This window comes from Haliotis asinina, chromosome 3 (assembly GCF_037392515.1).
Source record: "Haliotis asinina isolate JCU_RB_2024 chromosome 3, JCU_Hal_asi_v2, whole genome shotgun sequence".
NCBI lineage: Eukaryota > Metazoa > Mollusca > Gastropoda > Lepetellida > Haliotidae > Haliotis > Haliotis asinina.
Window position 1 is genome coordinate 80667608 of NC_090282.1, and position 21469 is coordinate 80689076.

At 38.5% G+C, this 21469-nt stretch overlaps 1 protein-coding gene across 8 annotated transcripts in view; it reads right to left on the reverse strand.

The window, feature by feature from the left end:
- The window catches only part of LOC137278560 (kinesin-like protein KIF13A), a 209445-nt gene that overhangs the window by 128146 nt on the left and 59830 nt on the right, over positions 1–21469 (reverse strand). For all 8 annotated transcript variants that reach the window (XM_067811008.1, XM_067811007.1, XM_067811004.1 and 5 more), the window contains exons 3-7: positions 16454–16484; positions 2417–2474; positions 2120–2212; positions 1364–1544; positions 126–213 (exon numbers count right to left, since the gene is read on the reverse strand). In XM_067811008.1, the coding sequence (XP_067667109.1) occupies positions 126–213; positions 1364–1544; positions 2120–2212; positions 2417–2474; positions 16454–16484 (451 nt within the window). The remainder of the gene's footprint in view (positions 1–125; positions 214–1363; positions 1545–2119; positions 2213–2416; positions 2475–16453; positions 16485–21469) is intronic.

Genomic DNA, 21469 nt, shown 5'->3' on the forward strand with positions numbered 1-21469 from the left:
TTTAAATAACCACTGATGTAGCTATGAGATAACTCATAGTGGCAAATTCAACCACAACTGGTACTTTGAGTATACATGTGTGAGGGGTCAACACGTTAACATCACTGTGATGTGCAAAAGCCTACCTGGAAGGATCCGACAGCCAAGGTAGATAACCCATCCACGTATGGCCCCAAAATGTTGTGTTCCCGAACCTTAAGGTGCTGTTTGTTCCTGTAACACGACGCATGACATCAGTGAGTTGAAACATATATCACTCTGCTACAGGTGTTGCAATGCACCGGTGAAATCATCTGAAATTTGACACTTGGGTTAATGTATCTATACCTGCGCACAGGGGTTAAAATATATGAACCTGGACACATGGGTTAACATATCTGAACCTGGACTCCTGGGCCAACATAGCTGAATTTGGGCATGTGTTAATTCATATCTGGATTTGGACACATGGGTCAATATATCTGAACATATCTGGGGTAGAGAGAAAGACCTGTGAAACATGAAAGGTTTTTGATGACTGCTCCTCCTCACTATCAGCCCAGAGGAATGACTTACTGCCCCTTCAAAGAACTCAGAAATTGTTTGATTGTTTGATCAAGGTTACAATTTGGATGACCTCAGCAGGGTTTAACTGAGTTGTATGGTAGACGTGTGGTGGGTATTTCAAAATGTGACATATCAGTGACAAAAATGATAGATGAAATTTCTTACTTTGAGCATATGTTCCTCTGATATTTTGGCAAATACCTGACTATGCATTTAGAACTGACGCCGCTTTTGGCTGGCGTGAATATGGAAAGTAAACATGTTAACAAATTCAGGAAAGAGAAAAACTAAAGGCAACAAGGACCCACTCTTTAACCTGTAAACAAAATAAACAAAAAGTAAACTTCTCATTATAATGTCATCCTTTAAGCAAGCAGATTGTCTCCCCTGTGTGAGACCTCAGGCATGCTTGATAAATCCTGATGTTTTTAATGAAACTGACCAGGCCATCTCAGGACAAGCCCGAACCAGTCACTGTGAACTGACTGAAGGCCATTGATCATGCTTATAAAAATGATATGAGCTGTCAGGAAAAGACATCTTGTTATTGATTTACAGTGGCAATGAGTGATGGATATCAAGCATTTCTTGTGAATTTTTTTTTCACATAGTTTGGAAAATAGATTAAATCTTAATTAAACTTTACTCCAAACTCCAACTTTCACTTGATTACTGCGCTATCAATGTTTTATAGGGAACATCAGGAACATGAATACTGACAGCATAGGATGTCCTGCGCTTAAAAAGTTTTCAGACATTTCCATATCAAGGGAAGGCGATGTTTTTACAACTCAAAGAACATGATGATGTGACAAACCCTGTCAGATCTAGCAAGTCGTGGACTTTCTCATTGTAGATTTCCATGTAGGAGACCTCCACCTTGAAAGTCAGGTTTGGCTTAGTGACCTTGGCGATGTGGTCAAACAGAGCATCACACAGGCGAGGGATGATTCCCTTCTGCTCCTTCGTCCCCATCATGGTGTATGACTTCCCCGACCCTGCAACAACAGCATCAACCATCATCATTTGAATGATGATGCAGCATCAATGCTACGTGGAGATGCTAGTCTCCTTCATTACCATACTGAGTGCATAGGAAAGTTAGTACAGAGCACTTCTGAACTCACAACTGTAAACTGAGAAGGTATATTCAGATACTGTTATGGTGGTAAAAACCCATTCCAATCAGTACTTGTAGAACTCTGCCTGAAGTAAGTTTATGTTAAAATAGAGATGGCAATCATTGGGTGAGTGAGTGAGTTTAGTTTTATGCAGCACTTAGCAATATTCAAGCTCTCTAAATAATCGAGTCATCAACAGCACGAGCATCAATCTGCGCAATTGGGAATCGATGACAAGTCAGTGAGACCGACCATCCGATCCTGTTAGTTGCCTCTTATGACAAGCACAGTTGCCTTTTATGGCAGGCGTTTGTCATAGGGCAATGGCCATTCTTCTCAAATTATTCAGCACAGTCTTATGATATTCAAACATGAATAAATTTGTTTTAGTATAACTATTACAAATGGACAAATGGGATCAGCTAAAGCTGTTTCTACAACTGTTTTCTTACCTGTTTGTCCATAAGCAAATATACAGCCATTGTATCCCTCGTAAGCACATTCCAAGATGTCGTTGCCCAGACATTTGAACACTGTCTCTTGGTCTACATGAAACAATATGACATTAATTGGTATAAACTCATGAGCTCAATCTCTGGTTTGGTTAGCTAATTTTCATCTGTGTTATAAATACACATTTCAGACATGGTAGATATAACAATTCACTAACTATGTCAGTTGTACACAAACTACAAGAACTATTACTTTGAAAGAAGATGACAGTGTGATCCTTCAAACATTATTGTTACCTGCAAATTTTGGATCATTTGGACGCATGGACCAGAAACAATGGTCAAAGGCAAAAGTCTGAAAAGAGGAAAAAAGGGATGTGTTTAGCAAATATTTCAATTTCAGTCTAAAAGAACTGGACTGCATAAATTGCGTGCTTATACAATATGCTGTAACACTGACAGAAAAACCTCCACTAGTTAGGTAATTTATGACTACTTCACATACCCAATGCCTAACCACACTTTGGTACAAGGGAGGCAACTCTTGTAGCTTTGCTACAAGCACTTTCCCGATCTGTTCATAAATGGTCATGTTTTCATCAGAAACAGTAACATTTTGCTTCACATATGTGATACAGGTATAGGGGTATTTTCCGTAACAAAAATCGTACAAACACAGATGACAACGTTTCTTGAATCTGGGACAAATGAGGACTGTCTACTGCTGTCAGTATTTTCCGCAAGTGTTGAGTATATTGAGTTCAGGAAAGAAAATAGATATATTTTAAAAGTGGTGTCTAATTTAAGATTATTTCACTGATAAAGAATGTATATGTGTACTCTGGTGGTGTCCAGGTAGACCCTCCACCAGACCATGGAGGTGTACATATCAGTATAAGAGCAGTGGGGACACACAGAAAGGAATTGATGGGTTTCCCAGGTACAATAGCCACACTTCATGGACACCGAAAATAGCAATATCAGTCAAGAGTAAATCTGATTCATTTTAATGACTTAACTTTGCAAAATATGTATATACTGATTGATAATACACTACTGTACAGACACTTTGATAAGAAGTAATCCAACTTAAAATATTTTCATCACACTAAATGCCGTTTGCTTGACAAGTTATTTCAGTAAAATACACAAAAGATCAGCAGCCTGTAATAACTGATGATTGATTGGCTGGAAGAAACCCATTCCAGCCAGTGATCGATGACAAAATCCCAAGCAATTTTCATCACAAGGATAATAGCCCTGATCTCTTCTATAGTTAAAAAGAACCTGATTTCATGAAGAAATATAATTGAGAAAACCCAGTATAGACTGAGGCTCCTCTGTCACTGAGTTAAGTGGCATACAGATATCAGCTTCAATATCTGCATGTTACCATTATATAGAATCTTTTTCACATCACATCAGATAAAGCCTTATTTCAGCGAATTACACAGAAAATTTCCATGACAAAATAATTTTTTATTCATGCCTTAGAATCAACTAACAAACCCATTCACAGCTCTAAGCTAAAACTCAGTGATTCATCGGCTGGCTGTGGCCACCACTTTAATCAGCTACAACAATTGCAAATCAATAACCAAGGCAGTTTGTATTCATATTACGAGCTACCTTTATTACACACTTATTTCATCAGTGAGAAAATTTGTCATTTTTTTGGGCTCAAACTACTGCAGGGGTCACACGACACCCTGGTTGAAAACTAAGATAGACTGGCATTCAATGATGACTGGGAAGATGCTAGGGGCCCTGAACATGGATTCAGCATATGGTGTGGGAGGATTGTGTCAGAAGGCATCAAGAAGACAGTCTTTCAGAAACACTGTCTTTGGTACTGAACACGTATCTGCAGGCTCAACTAAAATATTGACATTTCACTGGGGAGATTCTGTTTCTGGGCAAATATGAAGAAATGGGATATTTATCAACTACGATGAACATGATAGGACTCTCTGATATGGACACAATGCTGAACAACTACTCAGGCATAATTAAATCCATCATAAAATTTAACTCCATGGGATCCATAATGAAATCTCTGGTTAATGAAATATGACCAGAATCAGATTACTTCTGCAAAACTGAGTCGTATTTGGATGATTAACAAAGAAACATTGAATTTATGAGATCAGATGGTTGTTTTGCCAACACACCTGATAAATACTCCATTTGATTTGGACAGTCATAAAAGTGATGAGACGTATGTTAAAAGAGGTTATTCATAAACTCTTGTATCATCAATATATGTAAATGCAGGGTTTCAACATTTTTTGAAAGACACTTGCCAAGGGCAAGTGACTTTAAGAAAGTAAATTGTACTGACTACTTTTCGACTTTTTCTGATTTTATTAGTCATGATGATGTAATTATGAATGAATAAATCAACCTGGTATTTGATGTTTGTGTTTATTGGACTATTTATCAAAAAGTGATAAATAGCAAAAGAAAGATCATTGCAAAATGTAATGGATACATTTTGAGCAGATATGAAGTGAAATCTAAATTTATTTGCAGTTTGAAACCATAACTTGAAATTAACTAAAAGGTCCATACATAAGTAAGATACCATTATTTGATTGCATGAAATGAAAACTGAGTTGTCCTGGGAGTCAGGCGATAGGATTTTTGACCCCCTGAAATAGTGCCCTATCTGGCAGTTATGTAATAGATAGAGAGCATAAAGTTTGAACATTGATGGGTCTTAAAACAGCTCTAGTCTAGAAACAGCTGAAATAACCTGTAAGTATTCATTTTCCTTGCTGGAGTAAACATATCTAGGTGAGTGAGTTAACATCACTTTTAGCTTCAGTGTGCTGAGTCAGCTTCATGGACTGTAACAGAAGACCAGTTACAGCAAGTAGCTTAAACAAGGTGCTGAGACCATAGAATTATAATCACAGCCACTCAGTCACCATGTGTAATGATCAGTGTTGTCCGTGAATGATGAAACTCAATCAGCTGATTGCAGGACTCCAACTACTTGATTCAAGTCTCATAGCAAAAGATGGAACTGTTGCTTGACGAGATTCTAGTACAACCACGACAAAAGAGAAATCCCAGGCTCTTCAGATTTGCTTCTTATCTACTTGCCAAATGTGGTATGGACACCTATTTGGAAACACAAAAACTCCTGCAATCTTCAAATCGTGGGTTCAAGAACGGATGCAGGCAATATTGAGAACATTCATGAGGGGACTACAGTAATTCTAGGGCCTGTTACTTATTGCTTCTGCCACTTATATGACCCACTGCATCGACATTTTTATTGACAATCGGAGACGGTGTATAAATATTATTTATTGATTATTCATAGATCTTGGGTGGTCATCAACTGGTTTCACAAATTAGTTCTGTGAGAAATGATTTTGGCTTAACCTCTTCATTTCAGTTAGCAAGTCACCTTGTCAAATCAGAGAGATACACATTGGGCGTTACATTTAATTTTTGATATATCCTTACAACTAAGTAGCAAAAGGAGGTTAGAATATACGAAATTATGACTAAAATCAACACTGAAGTACTCTGAATGACAGCATTCACTATTGTCATGATGTTATCTGTCAAGATGGAGTTGAAAATTGGAAGACAAATTTAAAACACTTCCAATCTGTAAACACATCTTTTGTGTTGGCCATACAGAAAAATTATGAGAGGCATGCAACAACTATGCTGTGATGTCACAGCTAAGGGAGCCAACGGAATAACTGTTTAAGCATACCACTATGACTTAGTTATAATTTTCATTTCCATTCTGCTTGTGTTTGTGGAATCTTCAGGGTAAGGCAACCATAATCCAGGGGGAATGTTTACATAATAATTTGGAGATGTCCTCAATCCGAAAAAAATGTAATGTTCAGTTTATCCGCTGTCAGTGGCATTTCGGGAACTAATCAGAATCAGAACATGTCGCTGTCATCTGCATTGATTGAAACACATATGCAAATCTTCAAGTTCGTTAACAGATTCATGAGCTCTGTTTTGACCTCATGCCAGACAATCTGCTCCCATTGTCAGCCACTGTGACCTTTTCACCTCATTCCTTCATATTACTACAGTACATCAACAACAAATGAACAACACGAAACATCACTTAAAATTACAACTTGAGTGAGTAAATCAGGGTGTATGTTGCTGTGGGGTAGTTAAGGAAAACCCTGTGTCAGTCTGTTGTGTGAGGAAAGCCTCAAGAACTGATGCAAGCCAGAGATGTTGGTGACTTTGCAGGAAAACCCTGTGTCAGTCTGTTGTGTGGGGAAAGCCTCAAGAACTGATGCAAGCCAGAGATGTTGGTGACTTTGCAGGAAAACCCTGTGTCAGTCTGTTGTGTGGAGAAAGCCTCAAGAACTGATGCAAGCCAGAGATGTTGGTGACTTTGCAGGAAAACCCTGTGTCAGTCTGTTGTGTGGAGAAAGCCTCAAGACATGATGCAAACCAGAGATGTTGGTAACTTTATAGGAAAATCCTGTATCAGTCTGTTGTGTGGGGAAAGCCTCAAGACGTGGTGCAAGCCAGAGATGCTGGTGACTTTGTAGGAACCCTACAGCACAGGTAATCTGTGGACAGGTACTTCTCAGGCAAGGACATGAACCACGACCGGCAACTGAATCTGGCATGATGACGCCATGCAAGCTGGACATCATATCCAGGCTTCACAATTTGGTACAGCACTTCACAGATTTGATTACCACATGTAGACTACTCCATAAGTCTTGCTCTAGTTTTAATTATATAAAGGAAGTTATTTGAAATCAGAACCTTCACATCACCACAGACTGAGTCAAAGTGTCAGAGACGGTGGCATAGAAAAGCCTCCAGCTATGGGAACTGTCACCGTCCTCACTTTGTCTTGCTAATTACATAGGTTTTTGTTGCACAAAAAGGTGAATATAAACTGGCAACAATTTAAAGCCTTGACTTTCAACTGCTCATATAACTCCTAGCTGGATATGAAATTTATAAAAGACTCTTTCAGGAAACCACTTTTACTTTTTTCAAGATGGAGCAGGTTTTGTCTGTTTTTGGAGATGGGGGCTTTAGCGTTCCTTAATAGACATGAATAGCATGAATATTCATTATTTGAGCAATGTTGAGTGAAAAGGGCCTCCCAAGCGAGTAATTGAGGATAAAATGGTTGACCTTTTATATTCTGTTTATGCAGTGGATATGCATCAAACGTTTTTGATGTCTAAAATCATTATCTAAAAATAAAAATGTTATGGGTTCTTGGTGCCAATAACTGGAGTCATTGTCCCCATTTACTTCGCATGTTGTAATACAGTAACAAATTAATAACCAATGACTCTCTCTGCTGCACAATCCAGCACTTACACTGTCAAGATAACTAGTTCAACAGACATAAGAAAGATATCATCTGTTATATGAAACAAAGACTTCAGATTGACGAGGTGCTACCTATATACATTCTGCTCTAGGTTCACAAAACACCTTCTGGTCTTTACAGCTTGTACTAGGTTCACAGACAGCTTGTGGATGTGCAGTGCTTTCACGATTTTATCTGCACATGTACATGAGGATCTGGGTTAGAATTCATATTTTGCAGCCCATGCTTGCTGCATGAGGCCATTGATCATAATTTGGTGTTCTGACTTGCTGACTTGGTTGATTCATATCAACTTATCCAAACTGCATATATTGATGCACATGATGTCAGGCATTGGATTTTCTGTCCTTCCCTCCACCATTTACAGACCCTTTTGCTGAGTGCATTACTAAACAACCAACAAATAACATGAAATAAATGCGCTAAACACATTCTGAACTGAATTACTCAATGGCATATCAATTAAAAGACTCAATTACATGTTGATAAGTGACATCATTCTTTAATATCAGTTGTTTTCCAGATAAAAATACCTGAGACATAAAACTTGTAAAAAGAATGAACATCATGCTCAGATATAAACCCACACAGTCATCATTAATCAGCTGTAAGACGGGTATGTATTCCAGGTGTCCACCCCGGATTATCCACAACTGAGAGAGAGAGAGAGTGAGTGAGCTGCATGAGGGTTTCAAAAGGACATGGTAAACAATCCATAGCTGTGATATTTGTCAAAATGTACACAAATTGTTTTTATTCACAAAAATATACTTCGAGTAACACGGTTTTGATGAGATATGAGAAAACACTACTACTACAGTATTTCAAATGCCACTGAAAACAGATTTATTATAAATACTGATGTCATCACTGGCTACCACTCAGTCAGAAAATGATGACCATCAGAATAGTGTACAATGAACTTGAAATGTATTCCTATTTGAGGTACTAAGTTGGTCCATGTATAGTGTAACGTTTTCTGCACAGAGATGCACTTTTGACTATCAGCATATACATATCTGCTGGCATCCATCGGGGCAAGAAGCTGTTCATCCATCATTCTACTGTCACACAATGGCAGAGAAGCATTCACAAGCCCATGTGTATGGCAACTTGATCCAGGATCATCTCTTGTGTGAGATTTATAACCTGGATTATTCTTCTGGACAACATTTACAACCTGTAGCCCACTTACAACGATGGCAACTTCATTAAGATAGTTGTTTCGTGTAGATTAGATTGGGCGATCACATGACAGCTCAAACACCAATAAAAATGGATTATTGGACAATTTGGTATCGTGACTGCATTAGTGTAGTCTCTGTGGACCTTGCAGGTATCTGGCCGATCCACAGCTAGCTGAGTTACTGGGCTGTAGTTTGACAGATTAAGAAACCCATCCTCTTATTCCATCTTTTCATGGTAAAAGTAGAGGGAAAGTAAGGAAGCGAGGACATATATCAGACGGATGAGACTTTATGGGTATCATATAATTCATACTTTGCAGAACTATTCAGGCTGGTCGCCATGACATAGGGAATGTTGGTTGTCCCTTCATTACGCTTCAAACTTAAACCCAACACTTACTAAAAAAAAGTTTGAAAAAATTAGAAATGATGTTAAGTTGGTATTTTAAGATATAAACTTTGAATGATGACGTAAAAGAAGTTTCTATTAATTGGTGCCACCATCAAATTAGGATGGAGAGAGTGAAATTTGTTCAATGCTGCACCAGCAATTTTGCAGCTATTCAGGCAAATCAAATATGGAGGATATCTTCAGGTGATGGTCCTCAAGGAATCAAATTGTTCCTATTTTTTTTTCATGTTCAATCTAGGGCTGGGATGGGTCGAAATTTTCTACCCTGGTACCCCTTTCTCCATTAGCCTACACTTCCTGGACAACCATTATGTTAATTCCTGACATTGAATTTGTAAGAAATGGCAAAAAATTCTTCAGCTTGGAGGCTATAATTTAAGGGGTTTTTTTCCGATATCTTAATCATGTATTATGTTCAAAACAGCTGACTGTAAATATGTCTAGATCTCAAAGACAATGCAACCTTTTTAAAACAAACAAACAAATACATTACATTCTTCAATCTATAAGTCACACGATCGAGACAGGTTTGTGTATTGAGATGGGTACTCAGGTCCAATTCATTACCCACCCATTCCAAGTATCCTAGTTACCCATCCCAGTCCTACTTCAGTCATCCCGAAACATCACACCAATTCTGGTAACTGAGAGAATACTCATGGCTCTTCTGATATTCTGCATTGTTTTCCCCAGAAAGTTCAACATCACGCTTAATTTGTTAATCTGCTTAAGTATTCCAGGCACAAAGAAGGCTGTCCTAAAGAATTAAGCAAATCCCTGAAAGGGGCAGTGTCCAGTGTACAAGGTTACTCCCTGGGTTACAAACTGCAGCACCACACAATGCATTTAGACAATCAGTAATGTGGCCTCCCATTACAGACAGTCAATTCTGTATATAGTGGAGATAGGTGGTGACAGCAATTAAGGATTGGATGAGAACCTGTACATACAGTCAAGCTATATCACAAGTTCCTGTACACAAACAAACACAGAATTAAAGAGTCTAAAACAGTCAATGCCTGCAAGGCCACTATTCCCTAACTCTTGGCAAAGGATTATTCGCCCACTATTACCCATGAAAGAAAAATCTCCCTTGGCCTTAAAGAAACGAGATGTTTTGGTGCATGATGTAGTTTTTCTGATTGTAACATATTTCATCTTCATCATCTCGGCAGAACCGCATACATGTGACTCCAGACATCAAACAAGGGAGGGGTGGGGTGTGTGTGTGACCTTTTTGGAAGTCACTTTCGGTTTTGTATTTTAAGAATACAAAATGGCTTGTAAGTGAGTTATTGTGTCATATTTGAGAAAATGCTTGCTTGTGTTTAAGTCAAAAGGAAACATGATCATTTCACTTGAGGCTGAGCGTCATTTCGAGGCAAGGTCAATGTTGCATTCAGGAATATGGCACTTGACCACCAACATGTATGTATGTGTGACTGCACTAGGGGTTAAAAAATCCCTATTGCTGATGCCTGGGACTAGTCAGTTTTCATTTCGGGCAATCAAATAATGATATCTTACTTGTCTGAGGGCTATCAGGTATGTTTTGCTTGCGGTTTCAAACAAAAAATAAACTTGGATTTCATTTCATATCTGCTCAAATGTATTGACATTGCATTAAATGTAACAATGACCACAAAGTAGAGTTATCTTTCTTTGCTATCTATCACGTCTCAATAAACAGTCCACTAAACATTAACATCAAATGTCATGTTGATTTATTCTTTCACAATTACATCATTTTCATTGTGTCTAAATAATCAGGGCAAGTGGACAATTAGTCAGGACAACTTCTTAAAGTGGCTTTTAATGGCAGCATGTATTGGTTCAGAATTTGTTAGATTTATAGTGCCAGCCCTCTAATATACCACACCATACTGATTCAGTTTTTGTTTCAGCCCTCAACCAGCGCCATGCAGGGTAAATACAAGTAACATGTGGCATTGTACCTTGGTGTAGCACAACCAAGGCATTGAACCAAGGATCTTTAGCTCTCTATGCTACTGTTGAGCCATGGATCTTTAGTTCTCTATGCTACTGTTGAACCAAGGACTTTTAGCTGTCTATGCTACTCTTGAACCAAGGATCTTTAGCTCTCTATGCTACTGCTGAGCCAAGGATCTTTAGCTCTCTATGCTACTGTTGAGCCAAGGACTTTTAGCTGTCTATGCTACTGTCGAGCTAAGGATCTTTAGCTCTCTATGCTACTGTTGAACCAAGGACTTTTAGCTCTCTATGCTACTGTTGAGCCAAGGATCTTTAGCTCTCTATGCTACTGTTGAGCCAAGGACTTTTAGCTGTCTATGCAATTGTTCAACCAAGGACCTTTACATCTGCACAACTGCACAGCTGAGCATGACACCCCTGAAAGCTTCTTGCATACTTGTATCTGGACTACAGTATATAATTTTGATAGAAACCAATAACTTCATTTAAATTAAAAATGAACCCCAGTGGGCTGGGAGAGGCAGAATCTGATGAGATTTTAGACTTGCTTGCTTACAGAATGGTCAAAGTAGAATGAAAATAAAGTGTTTCAGAGACAGACTGAACCCTATCTCACAACAGGTTGTTTACTGAATGATACACCCCACAGCACTTACCTGTACCGTGACGATAATGACTACATCCCACAAGAAGACACGTCCTGTACCCTGATGTTAATGACTACATCTCACAAGAAGACACTGACCTGTACCTTGATGTTAATGACTACATCCCACAAGAAGACACTGACCTGTACCCTGATGTTAATGACTACATCCCACAAGAAGACACTGACCTGTATGCTGATGTTAATGACTACATCTCACAATGAGACACTGACCTGTATGCAGATGTTAATGACTACATCCCACAATGAGACACTGACCTGTACCCTGATGTTAATGACTACATCCCACAAGAAGACACTGATCTGTACCCTGATGTTAATGACTACATCTCACAATGAGACACTGACCTGTACCCTGATGTTAATGACTACATCTCACAATGAGACACTGACCTGTATGCAGATGTTAATGACTACATCCCACAATGAGACACTGGCCTGTACCCTGATGTTAATGACTACATCTCACAAGAAGACACTGATCTGTACCCTGATGTTAATGACTACATCCCACAAGAAGACACTGACCTGTACCCTGATGTTAATGACTACATCTCACAATGAGACACTGACCTGTATGCAGATGTTAATGACTACATCCCACAATGAGACACTGGCCTGTACCCTGATGTTAATGACTACATCTCACAAGAAGACACTGATCTGTACCCTGATGTTAATGACTACATCCCACAAGAAGACACTGACCTGTACCCTGATGTTAATGACTTCATCCCACAAAGAGACACTGACCTGTACCCTGATGTTAATGACTACATCTCACAAGAAGACACTGATCTGTACCCTGATGTTAATGACTACATCCCACAAGAAGACACTGACCTGTACCCTGATGTTAATGACTACATCCCACAAAGAGACACTGACCTGTACCCTGATGTTAATGACTACGTCCCACAAAGAGACACTGACCTGTATGCTGATGTTAATGACTACATCCCACAATGAGACACTGACCTGTACCCTGATGTTAATGACTACGTCCCACAACATGACACTGTTCTGTACCCTGAAGAAAATATACTGGCTGCCATGACACTGTTTGTCACCTAACGATTACATGACACAACAAGACACTGTCCTGTACCCTCACAATAGGACACTGGCGGCTATGACACTGTTCGACACTGTTTGTCACCTAACGATTACATCACAAAAAAAGGACACTGTCCTGTACCCTCAAGTAAGGATACTGGCGGATAATGACACTGTTCGACACTGTATGTCACCTAACGATTACATCACACAACAGGACACTGTCCTGTACCCTCACATAAGGATACTGGCGGCTATGCCACTGTTTGACACTGTTTGTCACCTAACAATTACATCACACAACATTACACTGTCCTGTACCCTCACATAAGGATACTGGCTGCTATGACACTGTTTGACACTGTTTGTCACCTAACAATTACATCACACAACATTACACTGTCCTGTACCCTCACATAAGGATACTGGCGGCTATGCCACTGTTTGACACTGTTTGTCACCTAACAATTACATCACACAACATTACACTGTCCTGTACCCTCACATAAGGATACTGGCGGCTATGCCACTGTTTGACACTGTTTGTCACCTAACAATTACATCACACAACATTACACTGTCCTGTACCCTCACATAAGGATACTGGCTGCTATGACACTGTTTGACACTGTTTGTCACCTAACGATTACATCACACTACAGGATACTGTCCTGTACCCTCATGAAAGGATACTGGCTGCTATGACACTGTTAAACACAATGATTACATCCACAACAAGACGCTAGCCTAGCATCCCACTGGGAAGGTTGATGGAATACCTGCTGCTCATCCGTAACATCCTTTTGTTTCATATACAGGGTACCTTACCTAAAGACTCAGTGTGACTCACTGATCAAAGCGGGGCTGGGGGGCTGGGGTAGGGGACAGGAACTTATCTGGAATTCACAACAATATGTCTTTTCTATGGATACTGTGAATGAACAAAACACAGTTTTGTTAAAATTTGATTTGTTTTTTCTTTCTAATTGTCACAAATTGTGAAAGGATATTTTCATTTCAAATTTGATATTTAAAGTGTCAATCCCTGCAGACTCAGAGGTAAATATCAGCTCTGAGCACGTTTAGATACATCCCTGTTGGATCTCGTGGCTCTTGGATAGAAATCATGGATTTTTCATCTTCTGTAACCATTGTTTGGATTAGAAGATTTAAAATGTCAAGTTTCGCCTTTAGCAAAAAAGATCTCTCATGGGCAGAATGTTATATTTCAAATATTTAATTTAGAACAACCCTTCCATGAAATTGAAATTCTGTTATAGAGGTCTAGTTTAGGGCTTGTTGGACTTTATTGTCTGAAATAACTATGCATCTGACAGCAAAGCCTCATAAATATTCCTTAGTGCATCAAAATACATTGCATACAGGATTTATTCCTTGTTATTCAGCTGTACACCAATATATAGTCAGGGGATTTAATAGATGATGATTCTTCTGGCTAAGTGGCTGTCATGAAGACAATTGTATCTATCATGAGAAAATATTTCTTTGTAAAACTTGCAGACGATTTTAAAAAAATATCTAGAAAATAAGATTCGATCTGGGCCGAGATCTGGAATATTGCCAATTCAGACCAAATGGACAGTTGGACTTTGGGGGATAATTTGGAGTATGTTCAAGGGTACAACACACCCCTTGTTTACAAGGGATGAACAAACGTGATGAGACGTTCAGTTGCTTCAACTTAATTGTTTCATTAGTTTTGATTTGACACAATTGTGAACTTGTCATGTTTAGAAAATATACAATGCCTTGGACGTAAAGTAGGCATTGTTTGTATTTAAGCCACAAAAGCAAAATATGTCACAATAATAAGGTGAGCTTAAATTCAGTAAAGGTACTATTTAAGCATAATGTATTTCATATCAAATTATAAAAAATATGGTGAGAATTAAACATAATTAAAATAAGAAATGGTTCTATATATTTCAACATATAACACTTATGTCACAGACAGAAAACATGAAATTATAACTAAAACAACAAGAGCTGGGACTATATTTTTGAAACTCTCTTAGCATTAAGATAGTCGTAAATGCTATACATCAACATTAACATACAACTATCATAGAGTTAAGAGAATGCCCAGTTCTTGATTTTTTACTGAATCTTCTGTTTTCTGTCTGTGAAGTAAATGTTAGATGTTGAAATATACATATTCTTATTTTAATTATATTTAATTCTCACAATATTTTCCTAAATTTGATAGGAAATAGATTATTGTGCACAAATCTAGGTCCTAAACCTTAGCCACCTTTTAGGAACATTTTCCTTGTCCCCAACAAAAATCCGCTGTGCAGAAGGGTGCATATATATTCAGACAATGACTTCATGATCATTAAGATTTCAAGTGCAAGAACACTACAGCCAAACATTAGCACCAGAAAAAGCATAACAACCAATCCAGTCTGATTACCAAAGGTGTACTAAGTTGTGCATCAAACACAGTACTTTAACACTGAAATCTGATACAATAATATCAATGGTTTGAGGAATTGTGAATGAAAGGCAATATTGATTATATTCGTCACTGACATCAGCTATCAATGAATGCTGATGCTGTAACAAGCGTAAATAAACCTAAAATAATCCTTCTCGTTAAAAAAACCCCAGAGAATCAGCAGCTCCGACATACCAGTGATGTTGGAACGGTATGCTTTTCAAACCTTGCTTGTCTTCCATCACCAATGAAAGGTTACACCAGAATCATTTCCATCCAATAACACAAAGGGATGTGAAATTTTGTTCATGGTAGAGCAATGCTAAGTACTTTCTATCAGTTTTCTGTCAACACTATCCAAAGGAAACCAGTTTAGAGATCTTACACACTCTACACTCACATAGGGTGTCAAGCTCTTCAAATTGTCTGTCTCCCAGTCCCTGAACCAGGTTTTTTTCCCTACTACTTAGCCCTCCCTGCCATGTTAAACTCCTAAATGAAGCAAGTCTAGATTTCCTCTGGTTCAGACTGAATCTCCCAACTATCTGGAGCTCATTTTTAAGTAACTTAAATGGGTAATTTGTTACTATCAAAATTATACATATTCAGAGACTAGGCAATACACTACTCTTCAAGTAGCTGTTTCTGTTTTGATATGCTAATTGAAAGCGTTGCAATGACATGATTGTACATAACTCAACTGACTTTCAAGTGTCATGAGTATAATTGTTTCTAGGTGGTATATATCCTGATAGAAACAAGTAAAGGAACACAGGAAAATTCAAACATTCCTTCAAATATCCAGTTTTCATCACCAGCTTTGAACTGTGCTGAGGGAGGAAAACTGAGAATGAAAAAAGGAACAATGCCATGATGTGGTGTTCCCCTATTTGTTTCCTTCAGTATACAACAGCAAAATTGTGGCTTTTAGTGAGAGAGAGCATAGATTCATGCCACTTTTAGCAATATTCCATCAAAATCACAGTGGTGGACACCAGAAAATGGGATTCAGACATTGTACCCTTGTGGGGAATCGAAACCAGGTCTTTGGTGTGATGAGTGAATGCTTTAACCACCAGGCTGCACCAAAGCTCCTTGTAGCTTTTACTCTACCATTGTTGCAGTTTGCTTATAGGGTACAGTACTCTACAGCTGACTGTATGATGACACTGGGTGTTGCGTACATGGAATTCAAAATGAAATCTAGAACAGTGCTCATTGTCTTGTTGGTTTTCTTCTTACCTTTGGCACCTTACGACCACCTCCATCATGTCTGAAACACAGAGAGACAACTTTAGAATGAAGTTGATAGAGGTATAGAAATTAAAATTGCATACATTTCATTTCTCGCACATCTTTTTTCCCTGAAAACAACAGATCCAACTTTTTTACAAAAGGAAAGAGGTCTCATAATGACTTAAGTCTAATTGTTCTTGGTGGACCGGGATGATTACACCAAACAAACCATGTTTCCTATTCAGCATTCCAGACCTAATTTGTTCATGTATTCAGTTAACACAGAGTGACTGGTTGAGATTGTTTGATTGATGACTGCATAAGTTTCCTTGTCAGTCGGACACTAATTGAAACACTGCAAATAAGTAACAAAAATACAACTTTGATCTTTACATGGTGAAAGTACATTTCAACCAACATGCGTAAAAAAGTCATTGCACTATTTTGTAAAGCAATCAATATTTGAACACAGCACAGAAATCCGTTTTCTCTCAACCAAGCTCTGCAAAGTTTCAGTTGCAAGATAATTTTTTTTTGGCCAAAATCATTTAGCCATGTTCCTTGATCTCTGCCAAAAAATACACCAAATCTAGACAAGGGAACAAGAATAATAAGCTTTGAGGGCTTTGTAACTAATGATGTTTTTCTTTTTTCTATTTCTAACTTAATGATTCGAGAGGAATTGTATGTTATTGTATTGCAATGCTAAACTTGTCAGATTGTCATGGGCAGATTACAATTAATCAGAGCTTAAGAAGTCTATATCATGCAGGACTTGTATATTTTACAATTCCATGTCCTGAAACTTGTTTTCCTAACTTGCAAGTATATTGATCTAAACTAATACATGACCTCTTATTAATATAATGGGCCAGCATACAAGTGGTCTGACAGGTGGTGTAGAATGGCAGACTCAGAGTTTGTGGACACTTGTAGGCCAGTGAACAGGCCAGCAAGCAACTAAGGCAAGACATGCATGGACACTGATCTTCAGTGTAATAATCTCGTATGAGACCTATTTACAGCCATCATGGTAAAGAGTCACAACCATATGGTCTTGTTTTGCAGACATGCACACATACTTATGCATGTGCTCAGCAGAGTTGGGAATAGCTTGAGGGTTGGGGAACACAGCCTCCATACCATAATTCTTGTTTCAGAAGTTTCAACATCAATTCAGTTATCAGAGTAAACTCTGGTACAGACTTATCCAGGACACTCCACCACTGACCTGCTGCTAATTACTTCATTAGCTATGTTCAGCTGCTTGGAAATTCAGGCAAAGTGGCCTCTTAGAGCAGTTTTCTGAATCAATACTCCACTGTGAACAATCCCCTGTGTTTGTTGATGTAACAACAACCCCACTGAAAGTCAAGTAAGCAAACATCATCAGCTTCTGTTATTCACGAGAAGCTGACACACTCCTTTGTGGTGAGATATATCATTGTGGCAAAAGCATTTACTCTTCAGGTCTAAAGCCACATCCAATTCCCAAATGACTTCAATTCTTAAAGACTGCTCCATATGTCACCTACTGCTAAAAGCAGAGAAAAATCTCACTCCGACACTCACAAGTTCTTCAGGGAGACAGGTACACTGGTAAAAGGTAAAAGATTGGCTGAGGAACAAACAAGTAAGAGTTGTCTCCCATACCAAAACCTTACACTGACAATGATCTTTCTTGAACGCTGTTTTAAACAGCGTTTTTATAATTTACAGCTTGATGTAAACAAATGCTGTAGAGTGACATAGATTGTAGACATATTTTGGCGAAATCTATCAGCACAGGTGTAATAGCGTGTAAAAACAGATGGCCCTAAGCCATCAGTACAGACTTTGTCAAGCTGAAAGGATACAACATAACAATAGCAAAGACAACCAGGCACACCATAACACCCGCAAGTCATAACACCAATTGTTCATGAATATTTACAAAACAATAAAAGAAAGACAACAGCCTTCTCCAGCCAAACACCCAATTCCCACTGTTGACAAGTCGGGACAAATGTATTCACTGTCAAACACAGCCTTAATTAGCAAGAGAACTACACAATCATTAAGACGGCAATAACCACTTCTCATCTTCCCAAACAACCACAAACTTGTTGCCAGAGAACTATCCAAGCATTCCCTAAGTTCTAATTATATCCTTATAGGCTTACAACTTGTAAAGATGCCATTCCATTCGCTGTCTCAGGAGCTATAGATTTGGAATCAGCAAGTACTGAAGAGGCCAACACTAATTACTGCTGAGTTAGGGTAAGGCCATAAGCAAACACAATGTCGTTCACCTAAGACATCATGTACATAGATTACAATTTTATTATCAGACCTTGCAAGTTTCGTACAGGATCAGAAGAAACAGTCAACATGCCTCAAATTGAAACACCTACTCGTATAGGTTGTGTCACCATCAAAAAGTTTCAACTGAAATAAATCACTTTTCCTCGATAAATGTTCGCATGTTTCCCCTGCACTGACTGAGATAACACTGAACATCATTGATGCAAATGTCTGCAGCCCTTCAGCGGGCCAGTAGGTCAACATTGCCCATGTTCTGCAGGGAAAGTCTTCACATCAACTGAAGTCTTTGATTTTTGAAGACACATATTGATGAATAAGAGAGTTTCATTTGAGTAACTCATTGATCTCAGAGTGAAGAATACAATCATTTCAAATTCTAAAATATCTGCATGGTAAATGACTTTAGGTGCAGGATTGAAAGATCTGAATCAGTGGTTTCTTCTGTGAATAATTGACCCATTCGGCCAACAGGTTCCATTTTCCATGTGAATACTGCGTATTATCTCTTCATAAAAATGTAAAATAGCAGTAATATTTCAGACATAATTAGGACCGTTAAGAATTTGATACACATTAGGACTGTCCCCTATTAAACTATTAAAGACTTCCTGTTCTGCCTTATCTGGCTTTGCAGATTAAGATGAAATAATACAGTGACAGCAAAATCCATTTCATTATGGAATACAACTACAGAGCTAGTGCTGCAAAACTGTCTGTGGAACCATACAGCCATAATTCACTCTGGGTATGACACACCTTGATGAACGAGCAGGTAAGACAACTCATTGATTAATGCATGTTACTAGGTACGCCGTATCGTACCACCTCAATTGAATCACATCGCGCTGTATGTCTCAACCAATCAGAGTCCAACTTTCTCCACCATTGTCACTCTCCAATCAATAAAGGTTAATTTTTAAATATCAGCATAACAGGCCAACCTCAGACTGAAACCTGAGTCAATTAGAGCTCTGAGTGCATGTCGACATGTTAAAATCTGACCCCAATACTTCACAATGGCACACATACCAGGAGGTCCAGTGAATCCCCAAACTGCTCAATACCTCACTGAACACAAATAGAACTGAGAGGAAGACAGCCAGCATGAAATACATGAACCAACTCGGCTGTGAGTCACTGGTATCAGACAACCTCTGCTCATGTCCCAGTCAATCCCACAATGAATAAAGCTACACTGACTCCAAACCTGACAAATCAGGCCAGAAATGTTTGTTCATAGATCATACTACAATTACTAGTCTATATTAAATTCAACAGTCAACAAGCACTTCCCCCATTCTATAAAAAAACTGCATGTCTGTGAGGCTTCAGCTGACAAACTGACATATCTATCCCAGTTTGACATTTCTATGGATTCCCAGAAGTGACATAAGGTCAACCCGGCAGCTCACCATTGTTCAGAGATATCAACATTCTTTCTGAAACTCTACAACAGACTGTCTGTTATCTTCTCCTTTAGAACATGGTTTTTATCTTTATAATGCTGGATGGTTTCTCTAATGACTATTCAGACAACAGCCTGTCAATGTCACAGTATAAAAAATTCCTTGTAAACACTTTACCACTTCGTTTCATTTCTTATCATTGTTGGTTTGTCAATAAGAAAGGTAGGACACTTTATGGATGACGACTTTAGTATATTATGATGCAAGCCTTTTTTATTACTCATCAACTTCTTAGTCCCTGAACAATATTATTATTTTCCCTACAGCATTGCCCTCCCTGCATTTCTAAAGCTCTAAATGAAGCAAGTCCAGATTTCTCCATGTTTGGAATTTCTGGTCTCCCTGAGGCTTGTTTTCAGTGGAAATGGGTTTATATGTTACAATCAAAACTATATACATATACGCAGATGCTAAATGTCAATCTAGTAATATCCGTTCTGTGTTCGTTAATGGACCTGCCGAAGAACAGCAGTACAGATTTGACTGAAAATCTCTTAAAGATTCATTTGAGGTAATGTATTTGATTATGTATTGCTTATAACCTTTAAAACTGCTGAAATTATTCTCCAAATATCCATCAAATTCAACTACAGACAGCTTCATGTCAGGAACACATGCATGCACACACGCACGCACATCAAGTTATCAAACTTAACCACAAGCATGGATTTGTGTCCCAAAGCCTCAAGCTCCCAAGGACTATACCACTTACACTAACATACGACAGAAACTAAGATAAGGTCCCACTGACCATATTCGACACAGGCTTCTGATGACATCTACAAGCGCTATTTCATGACAGAGGACCACATTAATATGAAAAAATCTGTGAGTCCTTAACTTCTTTTGAGTTGAATATGGCAGATTGGAAACAAAGCTGTAACACTGAACATCAATTAGTATGGAAACACCTATACACAGCTCAGTTGTTCGAAAGCAGGAGCTTCTTCAACACTTTGATGAAAATGTCTTGATAAAAGTTACTTGAGTTATAAACATGACTGAGTACAGTCACAGAAGGTCAGACTTATCCAAAAGCTACTAGCTTGCCAATTGTTTGTGTAACGAAGCATGTCAGAGATAAGGTCTCCAGTTCCTGGTTACTCTGCAGACATCATTCCCTGATTACTCTGTTGCACTCTGGGTAGCAACTCTGCCATATGGGAAGGGAAATGACTTCGACCAGTTCAGCTGGAAAACGTGATGAATACCTTCATTTATATCATGTAGTGCCACCACGACCTCCAACCTC